Source organism: Rhinopithecus bieti, unplaced genomic scaffold (genome assembly GCF_001698545.2).
Source record: "Rhinopithecus bieti isolate Rb0 unplaced genomic scaffold, ASM169854v2 scaffold_20178, whole genome shotgun sequence".
Taxonomy (NCBI): Eukaryota; Metazoa; Chordata; class Mammalia; order Primates; family Cercopithecidae; genus Rhinopithecus; species Rhinopithecus bieti.
This window is the reverse complement of record NW_016809758.1, coordinates 40,936-57,976: the sequence shown is the minus strand read 5'-3', so window position 1 is coordinate 57,976 and position 17,041 is coordinate 40,936. Positions and strand designations below refer to the sequence as shown.

The window sequence follows — 17,041 nt, the reverse complement described above, 5'->3', positions numbered from 1 at the left end:
GCTGGCTTCATCTTTTTCATTCCTATTTTCCTGTCTCCAGATGTCCTTGAGCCCGTCAGTCATAGTAGTCATTTCTCAGTCTCCAGTGGATATGGGAGATGGGCTCTGCTTTCTGGGTCCCCGTTGACTGCCACAGACTCTCCTCTCCATGCCCTTGGTCCTTTCCTCTGGCCCAGACTGGGCCCAACCCTCACTCCCCCAACTCCTTTCCCTGGTTTAGTGGTGCCTGGTCTGAGCCCCAAGCAGCTCAACTTGCCTGAGCTTGTTTAGTCTGACTCCCTTAGCCCGTTAGCAGCTTAGCCCTCCCACCTCTCCTTTGAGCCCTCCAGTAAACAAGAGGATCAGTGCAGACCTGACAGCTGCTGGTTGGGGGCAAGTGTCTGGCCAGGCCAGAGCAGGCATGAAAAAAGGGGCTGCACTCAACATTTCCCATTCTTTCTTCAACCAGGGAAATTGTAGAGTCTCTTTCCTTGGTGTCCACTTTAGAGAGCTACATTCCATGGGCATGGGTGTGGGGTCCTGCCTCTCCATGATCCTTATTCCCATTTTGTGGTTGCTTCCTAGGCCTTAGGCTTTTTTATTCTTTTGAGAAAGCAGCCGTAGATCCAGGCAGTCACACAGAGAAGCCTGAATGGTGACGATGGTTTCTGCTCCTTAAAACAGACACCCAGGTGTGGGAAGAGAGTGATGTCATCTGATGTAGGTTTTCCAATATGTGTATGGAAAGCGTGGTAGGAGAGACCACATACACACGCACAGACATATACACATGCCTCCCCAGGGAAGCTGGGTAGACTGTAGGCATTCTGTGTGGTTCTCAAACTATCTTTCTTTTCTTTTTTTTTTTTTTTTTTTTTTTGAGATGGAGTCTCTCTCTGTTGCTTAAGCTAGAGTGCAGTGGTGCGATCACAGCTCACTGCAACCTCCACCTCCTAGGTTCAAGTGATTCTCCTGCCTCAGTAGGAGTAGCTGGCATTACAGGTGCCCGCCACCATGCCCAGCTAATTTTTGTATTTTTAGTAGAGGGGGGGGTTTCACCATGTTGGCCAGGCTGGTCTTGAACTCCTGACCTCAAGTGATCCACCCACCTTGGCCTCCCAAAATTCTGGGATTACAGGCCTGCACCACTGTGCCTGGCCTTTAAACTTTCAAGCATGTCAGACTTGCTGGAAGACAGATTTCTGGGCTCCACCCCCAGAGTTTCTGACTCAGTAGATTTAAGGTGAGACCAGATAACATGTATTTCTAGCAAGTTCCCAGGTGATATGGATGTTGCTGCTCTGGGGACCACACTTCAGAAACCACCATCTTAGATAATCTGTATCTGTCAGCTCTTCCCCAACATCTAAGGCTGGGACCAGGTTAAGTTTTATAAGTGATGACCTTTGGGATCTGATGGACACCCAGGCCTCTGTGTGGAGAAAGAGGACCTATTAACCCCATGGGAGTTTTGGGTGGCCTCAGAAGGTAGGGAGTGGCCTTTAACTCCATAGACCCTATTTAAACAGCTTCGGACAGGTTTAAACATCTCCTTGGATAATTCCTAGTATCCCTGTTCCCACTCCTACTCAGGGATGATAGCTCTAAGAGGTGTTAGGGGATTAGGCTGAAAATGTAGGTCACCCCCCAGCCATCTGGGAACTAGAATAAGTGAGAGAGGAGAGAGGGGCAGAGACACACACAGGGAAAAGGTGAGAGAAAGCGGAGGGCATGTGAGGCCAGTCACAAAAGTGTCTCCAATGGACTGGTGGTGATTAGATTTCAATGTCCCTTGAGGCCCAGAAGTAAGGAACAGAGTTCCCTGTTCTCCTTTCTCCTACTCCTTCTCCCAAGCTGGGCTGCATGTCCTGGGGCTGGTTCAGCAAGAATGGGAGAGACAAAATACGGGATGGTCAAGTCCTGGAGATCCCCTGTGGGAAAAGTTGCTTTCCTTTCTGATGCAATGGCTATGAGGGACATAAGACCAGTCAGCATGAAGGTGAGGCAGTGGCAGAAATGTGAGGATTCTTGAAAATAGGACACAGACCCAATAGGCCAGATGAGAGTGGGCCTGGGAGAGCTTATAGTCTCCAAAGACAGACGAGGGGCTGCAGGGTCTTGGAAGGTGGGGGTCCTGGGAGCTTGTCTGGTCCTCTTTTTCCAGTCCCAGGCTATGCATGGCTAGGGCTGAGGGTTGTGTTCACATGGAGGGGTGGTGGTTGAGACCCATGTGGCTGTCCGAACTGGGAAACTGAGCACTTGGGAGTCAGATCATCAGTGAGGAGCTTTGTTGGGGAAGATGCCCCCTTTCCTTCTTTGAGAATAAACATACTTGTACTCTCCTCTCTCTCCATTTCCCCCAACCCCAGGCCAATAAGATATGCAAATGATCTCCTTACCTCATTGGTTGGAGGCCCCAGGACCACAGATGACCTCAGAGAGCTGGCCCTTTAAGAATGCCCTTTGGGCTCTGTGCCCACAGCCCCCTGGAGCTGAGCAGAGGCACCAGGCCCTGCTCCATGGAGCCTTCAGTCTCCTGGGAAGCTGTGCCTGTCTGGCTCTGGCACTGACCACATCCTCTCTGCCATTTCTAAAGTGAGTATATCCAGGGCCTACCTGGGTGCCAGGCCACTCACCTAGAACCCCCTCTTTCAACACCTGCTCTTTGTTGTCTGTTTTCAAGAATCCTCACACTTTGGTACCCTACTCCATTGCCACCCTGACTGGCCTGTGTCCCTCACTGCTATCACGTCAGAAAGACAAACAACCTTCCCCACTACTCCTTCTGTACATCCAATTCTTTCTGGATACCTCTCTCAGTGTCTCACCATCTCCTTTCTGCCAAGACCCAGTTCCTTTCATCTGTGTCTGTTTCCATCCCCTCTGTCCTCTCAAGGGTGACAGGTTCCATAGAGAGGGCAACAACCCTGCCCTGGAACAGGAAGAGAGAGGCCTGGGTCTTACTCTTGCCTCTCTGGGTAGAGCCTGGGGGTCAGAGATGTGGTTGGAAAGAGGGCTACCTAGGCTTGGGGAATCAAGAAGGAGCCGAAGTCTAAGCCCTGGGGATGAACACTCCCTGCTGCACACCTTCTGGGGATGGGGTGGGAGTTACTGGAATTGGGAGCTGGACTAGAGCTTGAACTTCAAGGCTGGGAAGGGTATCTGAGGTCACCCAGCCAGAAGTTCCTCAGGTGAACATGTGCCCCATGGTTGATAACAGACAGGAGAGTTCCTTGGTGACATAAGTTTAGGACACTTTTTGTTGAACTTGAACAGATGGTTTACTAAAGGATCGCTCAGGTTAATATGCTCTTGTGCTATGTGAATCTGTAAGAGGTGGGGATAGGAGGCAACATTTCTCAAAATTATCTGAGCAGAGACCTCTTCTTGGGTGTTCCAGAGAACACTCTTTGGTGTATGTTACAAAGTCTAACTGCCCTCATTGAACAGAAGGGAAAACGGGTCAGAAGGGTGAAGGTGATCTGCTCAAGTTCACACAACATAACAAGTTGTGAATAGAAGAAGGAAAATCAGTCTTGGTTGGTTCCCCTTGGAGACTGGCCTTGAGAAAAGATGGTGGCCAGGTGATCCTGATCTTTCTAGAACTAATTATTGGACCTTTCTTTTTTCCATATAAAGACTCTTGCCCCTACAAAAGGATTCACTGATTGATTAATTCGTGGAACAAATGTACACTGAGGGTCTTCCATAGGCAAGACACTTCCCTGAGTGCTTTGAGAGACAGAGAGGTATAACAACACATTATCCTTGTATTTTAAAATTCACAGCATACATGCCTTCCCACTGTCCTAAAATATACACTCACTCTGTCACAGTTAATTAAGCAATTTTAAAAAATGGCTTGGAAGTGGAATGATGCCTCTTGAGATGACAGACCTCTCGGCATGTCTCAGCACTAGGGTTGGGAGCACTGCCATACTGCTCTTGCTTTTCATAGATCCTGAGGCATCAGTGCGGTGAGAGGCTGTGCTGTCCTTTTCCTCCTTCAGGAATTCAGCTGCTTGTCCCCTATCAGGAGCCCCTGCCCTCTGAAAGGTTACTCCTCAGCCTGGCGGGGACTGTGCAGTGAACAGAGCTGCACCATCCCTCTGGCTTTCCCAAACTCTTGCTCCAGGGCCCTTGGGCTTTGAGGGAAGAGGGACTTGGTGAAGAGGGGATGGCAGGTGGCCTCCAGGTGCTCCAGACCTCTCCTCCTCTTTGCAGGTGCACCCCTCTCAGCCCAGCTCCAGAATGGCCCTGCCCCCCAGTCCCCTGGCCATGGAATATGTCAATGACTTTGACTTGATGAAGTTTGAGGTAAAGCGGGAGCCCTCTGAGGGCCGACCTGGCCCCCCTACAGCCTCACTGGGCTCCACACCTTACAGCTCAGTGCCTCCTTCACCCACCTTCAGTGAACCAGGCATGGTGGGGGCGACCGAGGGCACCCGGCCAGGCCTGGAGGAGCTGTACTGGCTGGCTACCCTGCAGCAGCAGCTGGGGGCTGGGGAGGCACTGGGGCTGAGTCCTGAAGAGGCCATGGAGCTGCTGCAGGGTCAGGGCCCAGTCCCTGTTGATGGGCCTCACTGCTACTACCCAGGGAGTCCAGAGGAGACAGGAGCCCAGCACATCCAGGTGAGTGGTCAGCAAGCTGGCCTGAGGGGAGGCAGGGCAAGGAAGGAGGACTACCCAAGGGAGGAAGGTGAGCTCCCAGAGGGGGTTATGGACTGGGACAGGGGACAGAGGGCAGGAGAAGGGAAGAAGGTCCCTTGAAAGAAATCAGATCAAGAAAACTACATTCTGCTTCTCCCCCTTTTCTCAAAATGGAGAGAAATGAGTAGGCTGAACCAGGAGGAGCAGGGAGAAGATAAGATTAGCAGAAAATCCAAAGGGAAGAATTGAGCTGGGGAGTGGGCGACTCCAGGAGATAAACAGATACACGGTGTGTGGAAACCAGGGAAAGGGTTATGTGTGGAGTGGAGCCGGGTTAAGACTGGTTTAGATTGGCCTTTTCAAGACTTTGTGCTTCCCAGCCCCCAACCTTCTCAGGAAGGATTGGTACTCATCCTATTAATTACAGACACAGATGGGGGTGTTGAGGGCATTAGGATGTAATCCAAATCCTGTGAGGGTCACCGGGTTGCGGGCTTCAGGACAGGGAAACGCAGAGCGTTGGAGGGTTGGGGGCCGTCTGGGTGTGGGTCCACTGGACACACCCGGGCCTGGAGCTGGATGCCGGGGATCCCAGAGACGAGCCCGGGGTTCAGGTGCGCGGTGGGCTCGCCTGACCGTGGCCGGCTCGCCTGACTCAAACAACGGTCAGCTGGGGGGCCCGGAGAGCGTCGGGGCCTGGGGCGGGGTCTGGACTAAACCAGACTGCCTGGAAGGGCGAGCCTTCGGGTGAAGGTGGAAGCCGGGGCGGGGCGGGGCTGTCTCGGGGCGGGGCCAGGTAGCGTCGGGCCCCCAGGGCTGAGCCGGGTGCGACCCTGGACCCTTCGCTGACCCGGTTTCTGCACTCTCCCTCCGCAGCTGGCCGAGCGGTTTTCCGACGCGGCGCTGGTCTCGATGTCTGTGCGGGAGCTAAACCGGCAGCTGCGGGGCTGCGGACGCGACGAGGCGCTGCGGCTGAAGCAGAGGCGCCGCACGCTGAAGAACCGCGGCTACGCGCAGGCCTGTCGCTCCAAGCGGCTGCAGCAGCGGCGCGGGCTGGAGGCCGAGCGCGCCCGCCTGGCCGCCCAGCTGGACGCGCTGCGGGCGGAGGTGGCCCGCCTGGCCCGGGAGCGTGATCTCTACAAGGCTCGCTGTGACCGGCTAACCTCGAGCGGCCCCGGGTCCGGGGAACTCTCCCACCTCTTTCTCTGAGCCATTCAGAGCACCTTGTGGTGTAGTGGGGGCTGGGTGGGGTGGCACCGCCCAGGAGGCGGCTGCACTGTTCTCTGCATCGTTACCAGAGCGCCTTCTGGTCCTAGCCACGCCCTGTGTGACCGCGCAAATATCCCCAAAGCTTTTGGGTCCTCAGGTCGTGCCCGAATTTAGATGCTGGTCATTTTCTGGAGAGGGGTCCTCTCCCCTTACGAACACAGAAACCCAGCCCACATGACTGGCAGGCTGAGCTCTGCAGGGACCAGTGCCAGGCACTGGGGGGTGGAAGTGTGGTGACACAGTGAATGAGAGGTGGGGGAGGGTTGCAGCTCCCATCTCAGTTTAGTTTTTAATTCAAGGTTTTCAACCTGTAACACATTAAAGCTGTAATTAGCAATAAGGCTGTATTTTCATTCTGAAGCTTGTAACCTCCCCATTTTAGCACTACAGAATTTTCAAGGTTTCAACACCCAATAACTAGACAGACTAGGAACTCTATCCAAGATGCTTTTTCCCTGCCCAAACCTGTGGCCTTCAGGGCTCAGAGCAGCAAAGGCCTGAAGAGTGAGCTCTGGGGGTTGTTGGTGTGGGTTGGGAGAGAGCTCTCTGCAGAAGTCTGGAAACCTGGGTCCTAGTCCCAGCTCTTCCATGGGATCCCCCTGTCACCTTGAGCAAATCAATTACTTCCTCGACTTGTGTTACTTCATCTAATTCTCATTTGGATTGGACGACTTCTGCTCCCTTTCCAGTTCTGGCATCTCCCCAGTGTGGAAGTCCCAGTGGTCTCCCCAAGAAGTCCCCAAGACAATCTTGCCAAGGGCACCTCCTATCCTGCTCCGGTTTCCCAGCTGCAGCCTAGGCAGGGGATGCACAGCCCAGGTGAGGAAGCCTGGCTTCTCTGTGAGCACATACATGGGTCCTCTGCAGCTCCCTCCAGGCTTCCTGGGCCTCCAGACCTGCACAGGGTGCTCCTGCCACCTCCCGCCTCTCTGAGGGCTGAGGCGAGACTTCTCCTGGGAGGACAAGGAGCTGAGAGAGTGTAGCTTTTGTGAATTAAACTTGAAGTCCAGGCAGAATTCTAATGCAATAGGCTAAATGCTCTTGCAATTTAAGAAGTGTTCATTCTTTATCCCTGCTTCAGGCTACTGTTTTGTGTGTCTGTGTGTGGGAGAGGGAGAGAGAGGAAGAGAGCGAAAGAGCAAGAAAAAGGGAAGTCCCCACCTGGAGCTGAGTGGCACATCTGTTATGGGGAGCCAATGGAAATGGGGTGGAGGGGCAGGCGTTGGAACAGATGGATCCTCCCCCTCTCACCACCACCACCAAACTCAGAAGCCTCAGTGGCCCAACTCAGCCTGTCTGTGGCTATCCAGGTCTCACAGTTTCCATGGTAACCCAGTCCTCCAGTTCAGCAGCCTAAGGGGAGGGCAGTTGGGGCCTCTGGGCAGAGCACAGGCGTTGTGCTGGGAGCAGCCACCTCACCAGTTACTGTCATCTGTCCTCTACTGGACATAATAAATGGGAGAAGCTTTCGGGCATGGGGGAAGAAGCTCCCATATGTCCCTCTTCCTTTCTACCCCTCTCTCCACCCCCTCCCCAGCTGTCTCTTCTCTTCCCATCACAGTTCTTGCTCCCTCTTCCCCCTCCTCTATCCCAGCTCATCCCTCCTCCACGTAGGAGCCTGCAATGGGAGTCCTCTCCTCCGTCGCTCTCAGAATTTCTCTCATCTCCTCTCCCTTTCCCTACCAGTGGCCACTGGCTATCCTCTCTGGCTCTGGATTCTCTCTCCAAGGGGCTCACAGAACCTTTAGCTTCTCTTTCTTCATCCCTTTCCACACTCATTGTTAAAGGGACAGGATGGGGCAGGGAAGGTTCTTCCAAGAGCCCAGCTCTTTTTCTCTCACTCTAAATTTCACCTGTGTCTATCCTTGCCTGCCCTGGAGCTGTATGTAATTCAGACCCACTACTTTTCTTGTTCACTTTTCTCACCTGCGTGGCACACAAAGGCAGACAGAGCCATCCACAGACACCTGAGCACACAACTAGGCCACATATACCTGGGTCTCAAAATGATACTCCTGGGTCACCTGAATATACTTAAAAAAAAAAATTGCACACTGCGGTGATTAAGAGTAGTGCTTTAGGTGGGGCGTAGTCATTCCTGCCTGTAATCCCAACACTTTGGGAGGCCAAGGAGGAAGTTTGAGACCAGCCTGGCCAACATAGCAAGAACCCTGTCACTACAAAAGTAAATAAATAAATAAAAGAATTCAGATGTAATGGCATGCACCTGGAGTCCCACCTACTCAGGAGGCCAAGGTGGAAGGATAACTTGAGCCCAAGAGTTCAGGGCTGCAGTGAGCCGTAATTGTGCCACTGCACTCCAGCCTGCATGGCAGAGTGAGACCCTGTTTCAAGTTGTAGTTCTACCAGTTTTTTGACCATGGGTGAGTTAAAATGAAGCCTCACTTGATTGTCAGAAAAATGGTGAAAATAATGGTAACCACCTACTGAGAATAAATGCATTTAAATAAGCACTTAGCATAAAGTTAACACATGCTACATAATGATATTTGCTGTTGTTGCTGATGTGATCATTAAGCGTGTGAATCTGTGTATTCACACACTGCACATCCCTGAGTCCATGAGTGTGACCCATTAAGGCCATGAACAGACACACACATTGACACACCCAGGAAACCAGACTGTACAGGCCTTAGATGCTCCACTGTGTTCCCAGTTCACTAGCAGACCTGCTGCCCTCCTTTTAGTACCCCCAGCACCTGTTCTTGGCCCGCCCCACAGCTGTGTGGGGGCTGGGGTTCAGCTCCTGGGGGACTCTGCGGGGCCTCTCTGGAGACAGCTATAAGAAAGCTTCAGCCCGCCCCCTTGACAGCCCCTAATTATCCCCGTATCTCCTGTAATTAACCTCCATGGTGTGTAGACCCCCTGGGGTTGGGAGGTGAGGGTGGGGGCTCCTCAGATCCCACTGGCACATAGTTGAGGTAAGACTGCAGAGACAGCAGCCTGGCTGGGGAGCTCTGTCTCAGATTTTGAAAGGTGCTGGTCCTCATTTCTTATGGTGTGTGTGGGTGTGCTGCAGGCTGCCCAGTGGGCATCTGAGGCATGATGGTTAGAGGCTGAGGTGCTAGGAGCAGGTCTCTTTATTAATGGCTAGAAAGTCAGGATCACCCAAGGAAGTCACTGAGGGGCCACAGCATTAAAGGTGTGGGGTTTGGAGAGATAGGAGCAGGGCCCACCACTCACGTCCAGAACCCAGGGGGCACAGCTGGTCCAAGAGGTGGAGGCGTTGGTCACTGGAGTCACGAGGGTCAGGACAGGCACCTGGGAGTTGGGGGAAGAGTCATAAACACTCTCTTCTACACTCCACCCAGCCTAGATGGGCTCTACCAAGCCCCACTTTGCACCCCCTGTGTCCACTCCTTTGGACCCCCCAGGACTCACTGAGAGGCTGAGGGAGGGTTGGTCCGGAGGGTAGCAGTCATGGGCTAGGGCTGGGAGTCGTGGCCAGTGTGCAGGGCCTGGGAGCCCCAGGGCTGATGCCCTGGCTGGCGTAGTACTCCACCACCTGCCGTGGCACCTCAGCCAGGACACACTTGGCGAGTGCAGAGGGGGCAGCCTAGGGTGGGGACAGTGATGTGGTTAGGGGTGGGAGGAAGAGTAGGGCAGGCAGGGTCAGCTGAGGGAGAAGTGGGGCTTCAGGGTAGCCAGTTAGGCTCCAGCGTCCTTAGCAGGACATCAAATGGTGGAAGACGAAGGTCAGATTTGGGGGGATGAGAAGCTGAGGAGTCCTTCAGCCGGAAGGGGCCCAGGGGACTCACATCCTTGAAGTCTCGGAAGGGCACAAACTGGACAATGTCTCGGGCTGCAGGCACCCCTCGGGGGCAGCGCAAGGGACCGTCGTCGCCATCCAGCAGCCGCATGTCAGAGAAGTCAGCATTGCCCACGCCCACAATGATGATGGACATGGGCAGGCGGGAGGCACGCACGATAGCAGTGCGAGTCTCAGCCATGTCGCTCACCACACCGTCAGTGAGCACCAGCAGCACCGAGTACTTCTGAGGGCGAGCAGAGAGGGTGGAAGGGTTGGCTTTGTGTGTAAGGGCATTGACACCGTTTCCACCCAGGTGCAGGCCCTGGCCCTGGCACCACTTGAAGACACATGGGGTAGCTCCTGTTTGCCCACCATGTCTTCCTACCGTGGCTTGGCCTGTGCTCTGCTCCCGCTGGGCCGGCTCAGCCACACGGTTGATGATGGGGGCCACGTTGGTGGGGCCGTAGAGCTGGATCTGGGGCAGGCAACGACGGTAGGAGGCGATGACCCCTGAGATCTCTGTGGGTGAAGAGAAGTTGAGAAGCTGGCAGAAATGAGCAGGGCCCCTTCCTGACACTCCTTAAAGCAAGGAAGTGCTTCCAGGTCTGAGGACTGCCCCCCCCGCCCCGAGTTCCTTCATTAAGCAGTGGGAGAGTTGGACGGTCCCTTGGTGGGGAGAGTTGGGGGCAGATGCTGGGCCTCGGCCCTGGAAGCCTCACCTGATGAAGACAGGCCTGGGATTGGTGGAAGGGACAGGAAGCTGGGCCCTTGGGAATGGAGTCTGTGCTCCTGTGTGGGGTGTGTCTGGGGAGAGGCGGGGCAGCTGAAAATCTCCCCTTTTACCTTCACATTCAGGATTTTCCGGGTCAAAGTTGATAGCAAAGTCATGGGACACCTGCAAGGGCAAGGCGGGAGCAGTGAGGGCCTGCCTCTTCTTCCTGACTGACACGCCCCCCATCTCCTTCCTTCCCTCGCTTCTAGCCTACCTCGAAGTTGGGGGGGATTCGAGCCCCAAAGCCAAAAGCTGGGAACCGCTTATCACTGGGGAGAAGAAAAGGCTGTGGAATCTGTCGGGCAAGGCCTCCCTGCCTGTTCCCTCCCGCCCCACTCCCTCCTACCTGTCATAGTCCTGGCAGATGCCTCCCACTGCACGCAGGGCCTGCAGGTAGTGGTTGGGCTGTCGGGGGCTGAGGCAGTGCAGGGACTGGCTGCTCCTCGGGTCCCCATTGGAGGCGGTGAAGTCGATGGCCACCTGGGTAGGGGTGGAAAAAAGGTCATGCTGCAGCCGTGAGAGCCACCAGATTGCCTAGGCCAGAGCTGGGATCTGTAGGGAGGACTAAGATGAGTGGGGGGGAGGCTACAGGTAGCCACATAATGATGGGGGGTACATAAGCTGACAATGCAAAGGCTCATGAGCAGCCCAAGTGGGGGCAGTGGAGATTCTGGGCTCCTTCTATTCACTATGGACTCAGACCCTCCCTCTTGCCTGTGTGCCCTCCCTCTGAGTATTTACCGTGAAGCTGATCTGGCAGCCACCCATGATGTAATCCAGGAAGGTGTGTACCTTCTCCACCTGGAGGTAGGGAGAAGGGTAAGGGGAGGGGATGGGGTGGTCCTTTGAGGAGGGAGCGTGGGTAGGGCTTCTGTGGGAAACATGGGGAAGCCAGAGTTTTTTGGGTTGCAGTTGGGGGTGAGATAGGGCAAGGGTTCCCAGTTCCCAGAAGCAGAGAAACTGGTCTTTGAAACAAGGGAAGGGTTGAACCTGAGAGTGTGGTCGGGCAGGGACTGGGGCAAGGCTTGAAGCAGGAAGTGAAATTTACCGTGCACTGGGCCAGCACTACGGTCCCTGAGCTCTTGTAATTCTTCTTCTTGTCCCGATACTTGGGGTTGATACAGTCCCACTGCATCTAGACCCCACCCCACAAGTTCAGGGTCACAAATCCGTCAGGTGACCCCTCTTTCTCCCTTCCAGCAGAGCCTCCCAGAGCAAGACCCCCATGGCTTGGTCCTTCAGCTGAGCCCAGGTGCTTTCCACCCTCTCCACTTCCTATGGAGGTCTCTCCAGAATCACCCCCAGGATTCTCCCAGGGATCTGGGTGGGGATTCTGGGGGTGGGGTATTTGTGGCACCTCCTGCCCAGGGTTTGCCGTCCCTTCCTGCATCTCCTGGAAAGTGCTGGTGAACTCGCCGATGAAATCATGCTTCCCACTGGAGTCATAGTCATATACCAGGAACTGAGAAGGCAGGGGGAGGAGTAGGGTCAGGTTGGAGATGCTCTGCAGTGTTCACGGTGAGTAGGGGGACTCAGAGGCAGGGGCCTCACAGTCTTGAGGCCCAAACAGACATCCTCAACCTGTCCAGAGAGGCCACCTGCTGAACTTTGTTCTTTGGCTCAATCTGCCAGGGACTTTGGCCACTGATAAAAGGCACACATGTGGGAAGTTTAACATAGAGCTGTGACCTGTTATTTATCCCACAGTGGGATGTGCTTATCACATGGGGGAGAGGAGGGAGGCTCGCCACAAGCAGGGAAAAGGTCTTAGATAGCAGACTGGCTGCTCCAAGTAGGCGTGCTGGCTTGGCTGGGACTTCACCTTGAGAGGTCGGTGGACATCACAGCTGCACAGGGAATGCAGGGACAGGCGAAATGGCTCCCAGCTGGGGTTCAGGTTGTTCTTCACCACCTTGGAGAGGCACCAGGTGGCTGGTCAGCTCCTGTCTGGGTTTTCTTACTTTGCTCTCCCTCCCTTCATCCCCATAGCCCCAGGCACCAACCTCAGTTCTCCAGACCAGCTGATCACTTTGGTCCTCGTTGGTCTTATAGATTTCCATGAAAGGGTCAGACTTGCTGAATAGATCCTGAAGATACAGGAGAAAGGGCCCCTGAGGCTGGTGAGAGCTGCAAGGAGGGTAGGGGATGGGCTCACACTGGGAAAGGAGCAGGCCTGGGCTCCTGGGATCTGTCTTGAGTGGGAGGCCTAGGACTGACAGGGGAGTTGGGGGCCTGGACTCTGGGGTTCCAACCTTGTTGTCCAGCTTGTGGGCTCTGAAGGTGAGTTGCACATAGTCGTTTGTGCCAGAAACCTCCTCAGCCACGATCTGCAAGGGGGATGCAAGTGGCAGGACTCCTCTATACCTACCACAAGGGCCACCCCATCCCCTTTCCCTTAGGTGGGGGTGGTCCTGGGCATGATGTCACCATAGGTGTCCATGCAGGGGCATTGAATACCTGGACCAAGGGTGAGTACAGGTGATCTTGCCTACCGTGATGGTGGACTTGCCCGCAGTCTTCCCATTCTTCAGCAGTAATGGCTTAGTGATCTTGGTTTGTGACACAATCTGGGGATGGAGGTGGAGGGAGACCCAGCTGTGACATCCCCATCTGCCTTGGCCACGTACAAGGGATGGAATAATAAATGCTCTGAGTGTCCACAAGGGTTGGCACTTTGACTTGGGCTAGGGTTGGGCTCAATTTTTACAGTAGTCTGAAGAGGGAAGCACTCTGACCACTCCCCCATATTTTAGATAGGAAAGTAAGACTCAGAGAGGTTAAGTATCTTTCCTGAGGCTGCACAGCTAGTGAATGGCAGAGATGGGAGCCAAGGATGGGTTGAACTAGCTCTAGAGCTCATGTTTTCTCTCTCATTCCGGTGTCCAGAGGCAAAGCTGATGGAGGTAGGGTAGGGTAGCCGGGGAGGCCAGAAATGCAGACCTGGCCCAAGGTGCACTCCGTAGAGCCGAGGAAGGTATCATTTCGGGGGCTGGTGGCTCCGTCCTCGGCATCGAACACATGGAACTGCAGGGGCTGCTTCTCCTCAAAAAAATACTCGAGGGCCAGCACCCGGGAGAAGACAGGGCTGGAACAGGAGCGAAGCACCTCCGTGCGCTCTACCTGTGGTAGCAGTTGAAGGGAGGCAAGGGTTCTCTGGGAACCAAGGATACTTTCCCTGCCCTGGACTGCCCTAGTCACACCAGCTCTTCTTGGGCCCCCACGTCCCCAGCAACCAGCTCTTCTCTTCCTAAGCTGATCCCTGAGCTTGGGGTGCTGCCTGCCCACTGGACCCTCAGTCCTCTGGGCTATCATGAGGACTTTGGGAGCAACCCCACTGCCTCTGGGGCAATCTCAGTCCCCTCCAGGACCCCATCTCCAAGGTTACACAAGCGGCCTCGAGAAGGCGCTGCAGAGTCCACACATTTCCCTGCAAGGCTTTCACTGCTCCCACCCAGCCTCCCTCCTTCCCAAGCTTAACCCAGGTTAGTTAAGGAGAAACCTGAGCTGCTCTCACCTCCACCCACTGCTCATCAGAGTAGAGCTTGAGCAGCACACAGGGGTGGGGTTTGGTGAGTGTGTCCCGGTCCAGGAGGCCATGGCAGGACACCCGCAGCTCCACCCGAGAGGCCCCCAGCGTCATGGTTGGGGGCTCAGGCACCCATCCCATCTCAGGGTCCGACATGTCACTGTGGGGACAGAGCAGGTGGCCTGGACCCTGGAAAGGGAAAACCTGCCAGCAGAGGGGTCTATCCTCTGGGGTCCCTGGGCCCCACCCCCCTTAACCTCCTTCCCTAGACCCGGGGGCCTCACGAACCTCCTGCTTCCCCTGCCCTCTGCTCAGCTTCACCAGAGCTCTGAGCAGGGGAGGGCAGTGGACCTGAGCCTCCCACTCCTGCACAGAAGCCCTGTGCTGCTGGCCTAGGTATGCATGGATGGGGCTGGAGAGGGCTGAAGGGTTGGGGTGGGGATGTTCCTGGCAGTCTTGGCTCCTAGGCCATCGATTGATCTACACTTTCTGCGGCCTCAGCACCTTCTGCTATTTCCCGACTGGTGTTGGAGCCAGCGCTGCACTCAGTCTTGGCACGAGGGAGCTAAACTAGGGCAAGGGGGTGGGGCAGGGGGTGAAGAGGCCCCTGGAGGTCTGAAGAGGATGGGTCTCAGAAGTGGAGTCTGCAGTGGGCAGGAGACAGGTTGGAAAGTCCCCTGCTGGGTTATCCCTATCCACCCCCTGCCCCCATTCCCCTTCTGGCTAGCTGATGGAAAAGGAGGGGTGGTGGGCTGGGAGGCAGGACCAGGGCTCTGCTGAAAGCTCTTTCAGGCTCCTGGCAGGAGCTCCAACTATGACAAGCCTCACATCCCTCCCCACCTCCCCTGTTTTCACACTTCTTGGCAGCACTGGCACTGTCTCTTAGCGACAGGATTTTTGGGGAGTCGTGGCTCCCTCCATGCTGCCCGTGGGATGCACGCATGCCACCTTCCCCCAGCAGTGCTACCAAGCCTCGGGCTGAAGCAGGCAGGGGTATGCCGGCCCGAGTTCATGGCCGGTCAGTCCAGCTATCTGTGTCTGTACAGATCTCAGGGTGAGGCTGTCTGATCTCATGTCATGCTTCCCCGAGTGAGTGTGCATCGGTGTGTCTGAGTGCCCCACCTTCCGTGTCAGTCCCCCCATGTTGTGTGTCCATTTCCAGGAGGGTGTGACAGTTCCTGTACCTCCCTCAGAACTGGGACCTTTCTCTGGCTGGGTATCTACCTCCCCACAATGTGTGCCTTTCTGGATATGCGAGGGAGGGTCTGGGCTGGGGGAGGGGGATCTCTGCTTTCCAGCCACAAGTCTCCCAGTTCTTGGGGGGTCCCCGAGATAGGCAGGGGCTTGTGGTGGTGAAGGGATTGGGCAGGGCTGGGATCTCTCTGTGGGCTCCAGGAGATGTTGTTATGGAGACTGGGCCAAGCTGGGCTGGGCTGGGGCTGGGCTGGGGAGGAAGGGTGGGCTCACCTGGGCTCTCGGTCGGGGGCTCCTCTCTCCGGCTCTCTGGCCCTGGCCCTGACTCCCCTGCTGCTCCAGCCGCTGGCACTGGCTCCAACTCCGGCTCTGCTGCTATTTATGGGGCCTGGATGGGGAGGGGTGGGGGGGGCGCAGCACCAGCTCCCCCCGCATGGATGGATTGGGAGGGAGAAGAGGGAAGGGGCAGGGCCACAGCCTGGGAAGGAGCCACAGAACCAGGGGAGGAGGGCGGGCTAGGGGTGGCTTAGAGGCAGGACCCCTACAAACACAGTGACACACATCTTCCCCTTCACACCACACCCACACCCAGAATTACAGAGATGCGCACATTGCAGTGGTGCATGCATACACATTCACACAGAGAAATGATGGCGACACATGCACCCACGACTCACAGGCTCACACATATCTTGACACACACAGGCGCCAGTACATAAACTCACTGTGACACCATGACAGTTACAGCCCCCGGCCGATACGCATTGGGAAACATACCCCTTCTCACATCACTTTCAACATTGTTATACTAGCTAAGGATATCTGCAGTCACATATACAGGAACACTGGGCTGTCCTTGTCACACATGTACTCACTCACACTAACCCGGAATATAGCAGAATGTAGATCTTCCCGTGCTCCTTAAAAACCATCACGTACCTTGCTGAACGTCATAGCTTTGAGAATGATGTCCAGTTCCCTAGCCACCATTTTATAAGGAGATACAGGAAATGGACATAATTGCTTAAGGACACTCAACCTCATATCCTGGTCACATGAGGGCATGTGCTGAAGGACTGACTCCCAAGGCTTCTTCCCGGTGCCACAGTATACCCAACACCCCCGGAGATTCAACCTATATGGCCTTACCCTTGTGGGAGGGGCTGCGCCATGCACAGATCTTAAGGAAATAAAACAAGTCATTACTGGTGAAATCAGTAATTAAGGGAAGTAAGCAGTTGCCTGGGGAGCTGCAAACCACATGTGAAGACGTTTGGGCACATTGTGGTCTGCGATGAGTACGCAAGAGCATTTACCTTCACCCTCCATCCCCTTAAACTGCTCATGTATTAATGTAGCAGCCATTTATTGAGCATCTCCTGGGTGTCAGGCACTGTGCCAGGTGCTGGGGCTACACAGGTGATTAAGACACAGCCTCTGCCCCCGGGGAGGCAGATGTATATGGAACACAGAGACAGAGAGAGGATAAGCCAATACACATATGTAATTAAGTGTGACAGGTGCAATGTTATGGACCTGCTCAGGATGCAGTGAGAGCACGTTAAGGCAGGGTGCGACATGGATGAGTGGGGAAGGCATCAGGAAGGGCTTCACAGAGGAAGGGGCTTTTGAGTGGGATCTTGAATGCCAAGATAGTATTTGCTAGGACACCATGGGAGGCAGTGACTTTAGTTGTTGACTTCATGCCACAGACACTTCTGTTCACCTGCTATTGAGATTTCTGACTAGTGAGGGTCCCCCCAGGACGACACAACATCATGTAATTCCCCCATTAGTGTGCATGCGCATGTACACACACACACACGCACTGCTCCCCAGTGTCCCTCTGGTACACTGGGGCTTCCAATCCCATTACACC

At 55.0% G+C, this 17,041-nt stretch overlaps 2 protein-coding genes across 8 annotated transcripts in view; one reads left to right on the top strand and one right to left on the bottom strand.

Annotated features, from left to right (window-relative positions):
- Positions 1-6,235, top strand: part of NRL (neural retina leucine zipper) — a 44,324-nt gene extending 38,089 nt beyond the window's left edge. For 3 of the 6 annotated variants that reach the window (XM_017890232.1, XM_017890233.1, XM_017890234.1), the window contains exons 2-4: positions 2,349-2,574; positions 4,204-4,611; positions 5,506-6,235. In XM_017890232.1, the coding sequence (XP_017745721.1) occupies positions 4,231-4,611; positions 5,506-5,838 (714 nt within the window). In that variant the 5' untranslated portion in view covers positions 2,349-2,574; positions 4,204-4,230 and the 3' untranslated portion in view covers positions 5,839-6,235. The remainder of the gene's footprint in view (positions 1-2,348; positions 2,575-4,203; positions 4,612-5,505) is intronic. The other 3 variants (XM_017890236.1, XM_017890235.1, XM_017890237.1) reach the window with 1 other exon arrangement.
- Positions 6,236-8,968: 2,733 nt separating this feature from the next.
- CPNE6 (copine 6) lies at positions 8,969-15,729 on the bottom strand. 2 transcript variants are annotated; one of them, XM_017890277.1, is made up of 17 exons: positions 15,436-15,729; positions 13,957-14,128; positions 13,383-13,562; positions 12,935-13,009; positions 12,695-12,769; positions 12,446-12,529; positions 12,265-12,354; positions 11,800-11,904; positions 11,491-11,577; positions 11,184-11,243; positions 10,789-10,922; positions 10,657-10,711; positions 10,514-10,565; positions 10,056-10,189; positions 9,678-9,914; positions 9,301-9,475; positions 8,969-9,180 (listed from the first exon to the last, which is right to left on the bottom strand). In XM_017890277.1, the coding sequence occupies exons 2-16, from the start codon at positions 14,122-14,124 to the stop codon at positions 9,338-9,340; spliced, it is 1,674 nt and encodes a 557-aa protein (XP_017745766.1). In that variant the 5' UTR covers positions 14,125-14,128; positions 15,436-15,729; the 3' UTR covers positions 8,969-9,180; positions 9,301-9,337. The 2 variants fall into 2 exon arrangements, with proteins under 2 accessions (XP_017745766.1, XP_017745767.1); XM_017890278.1 differs by lacking the exon at positions 13,957-14,128 and having other exon boundaries at positions 15,436-15,519.
- Positions 15,730-17,041: the final 1,312 nt, after the last annotated feature.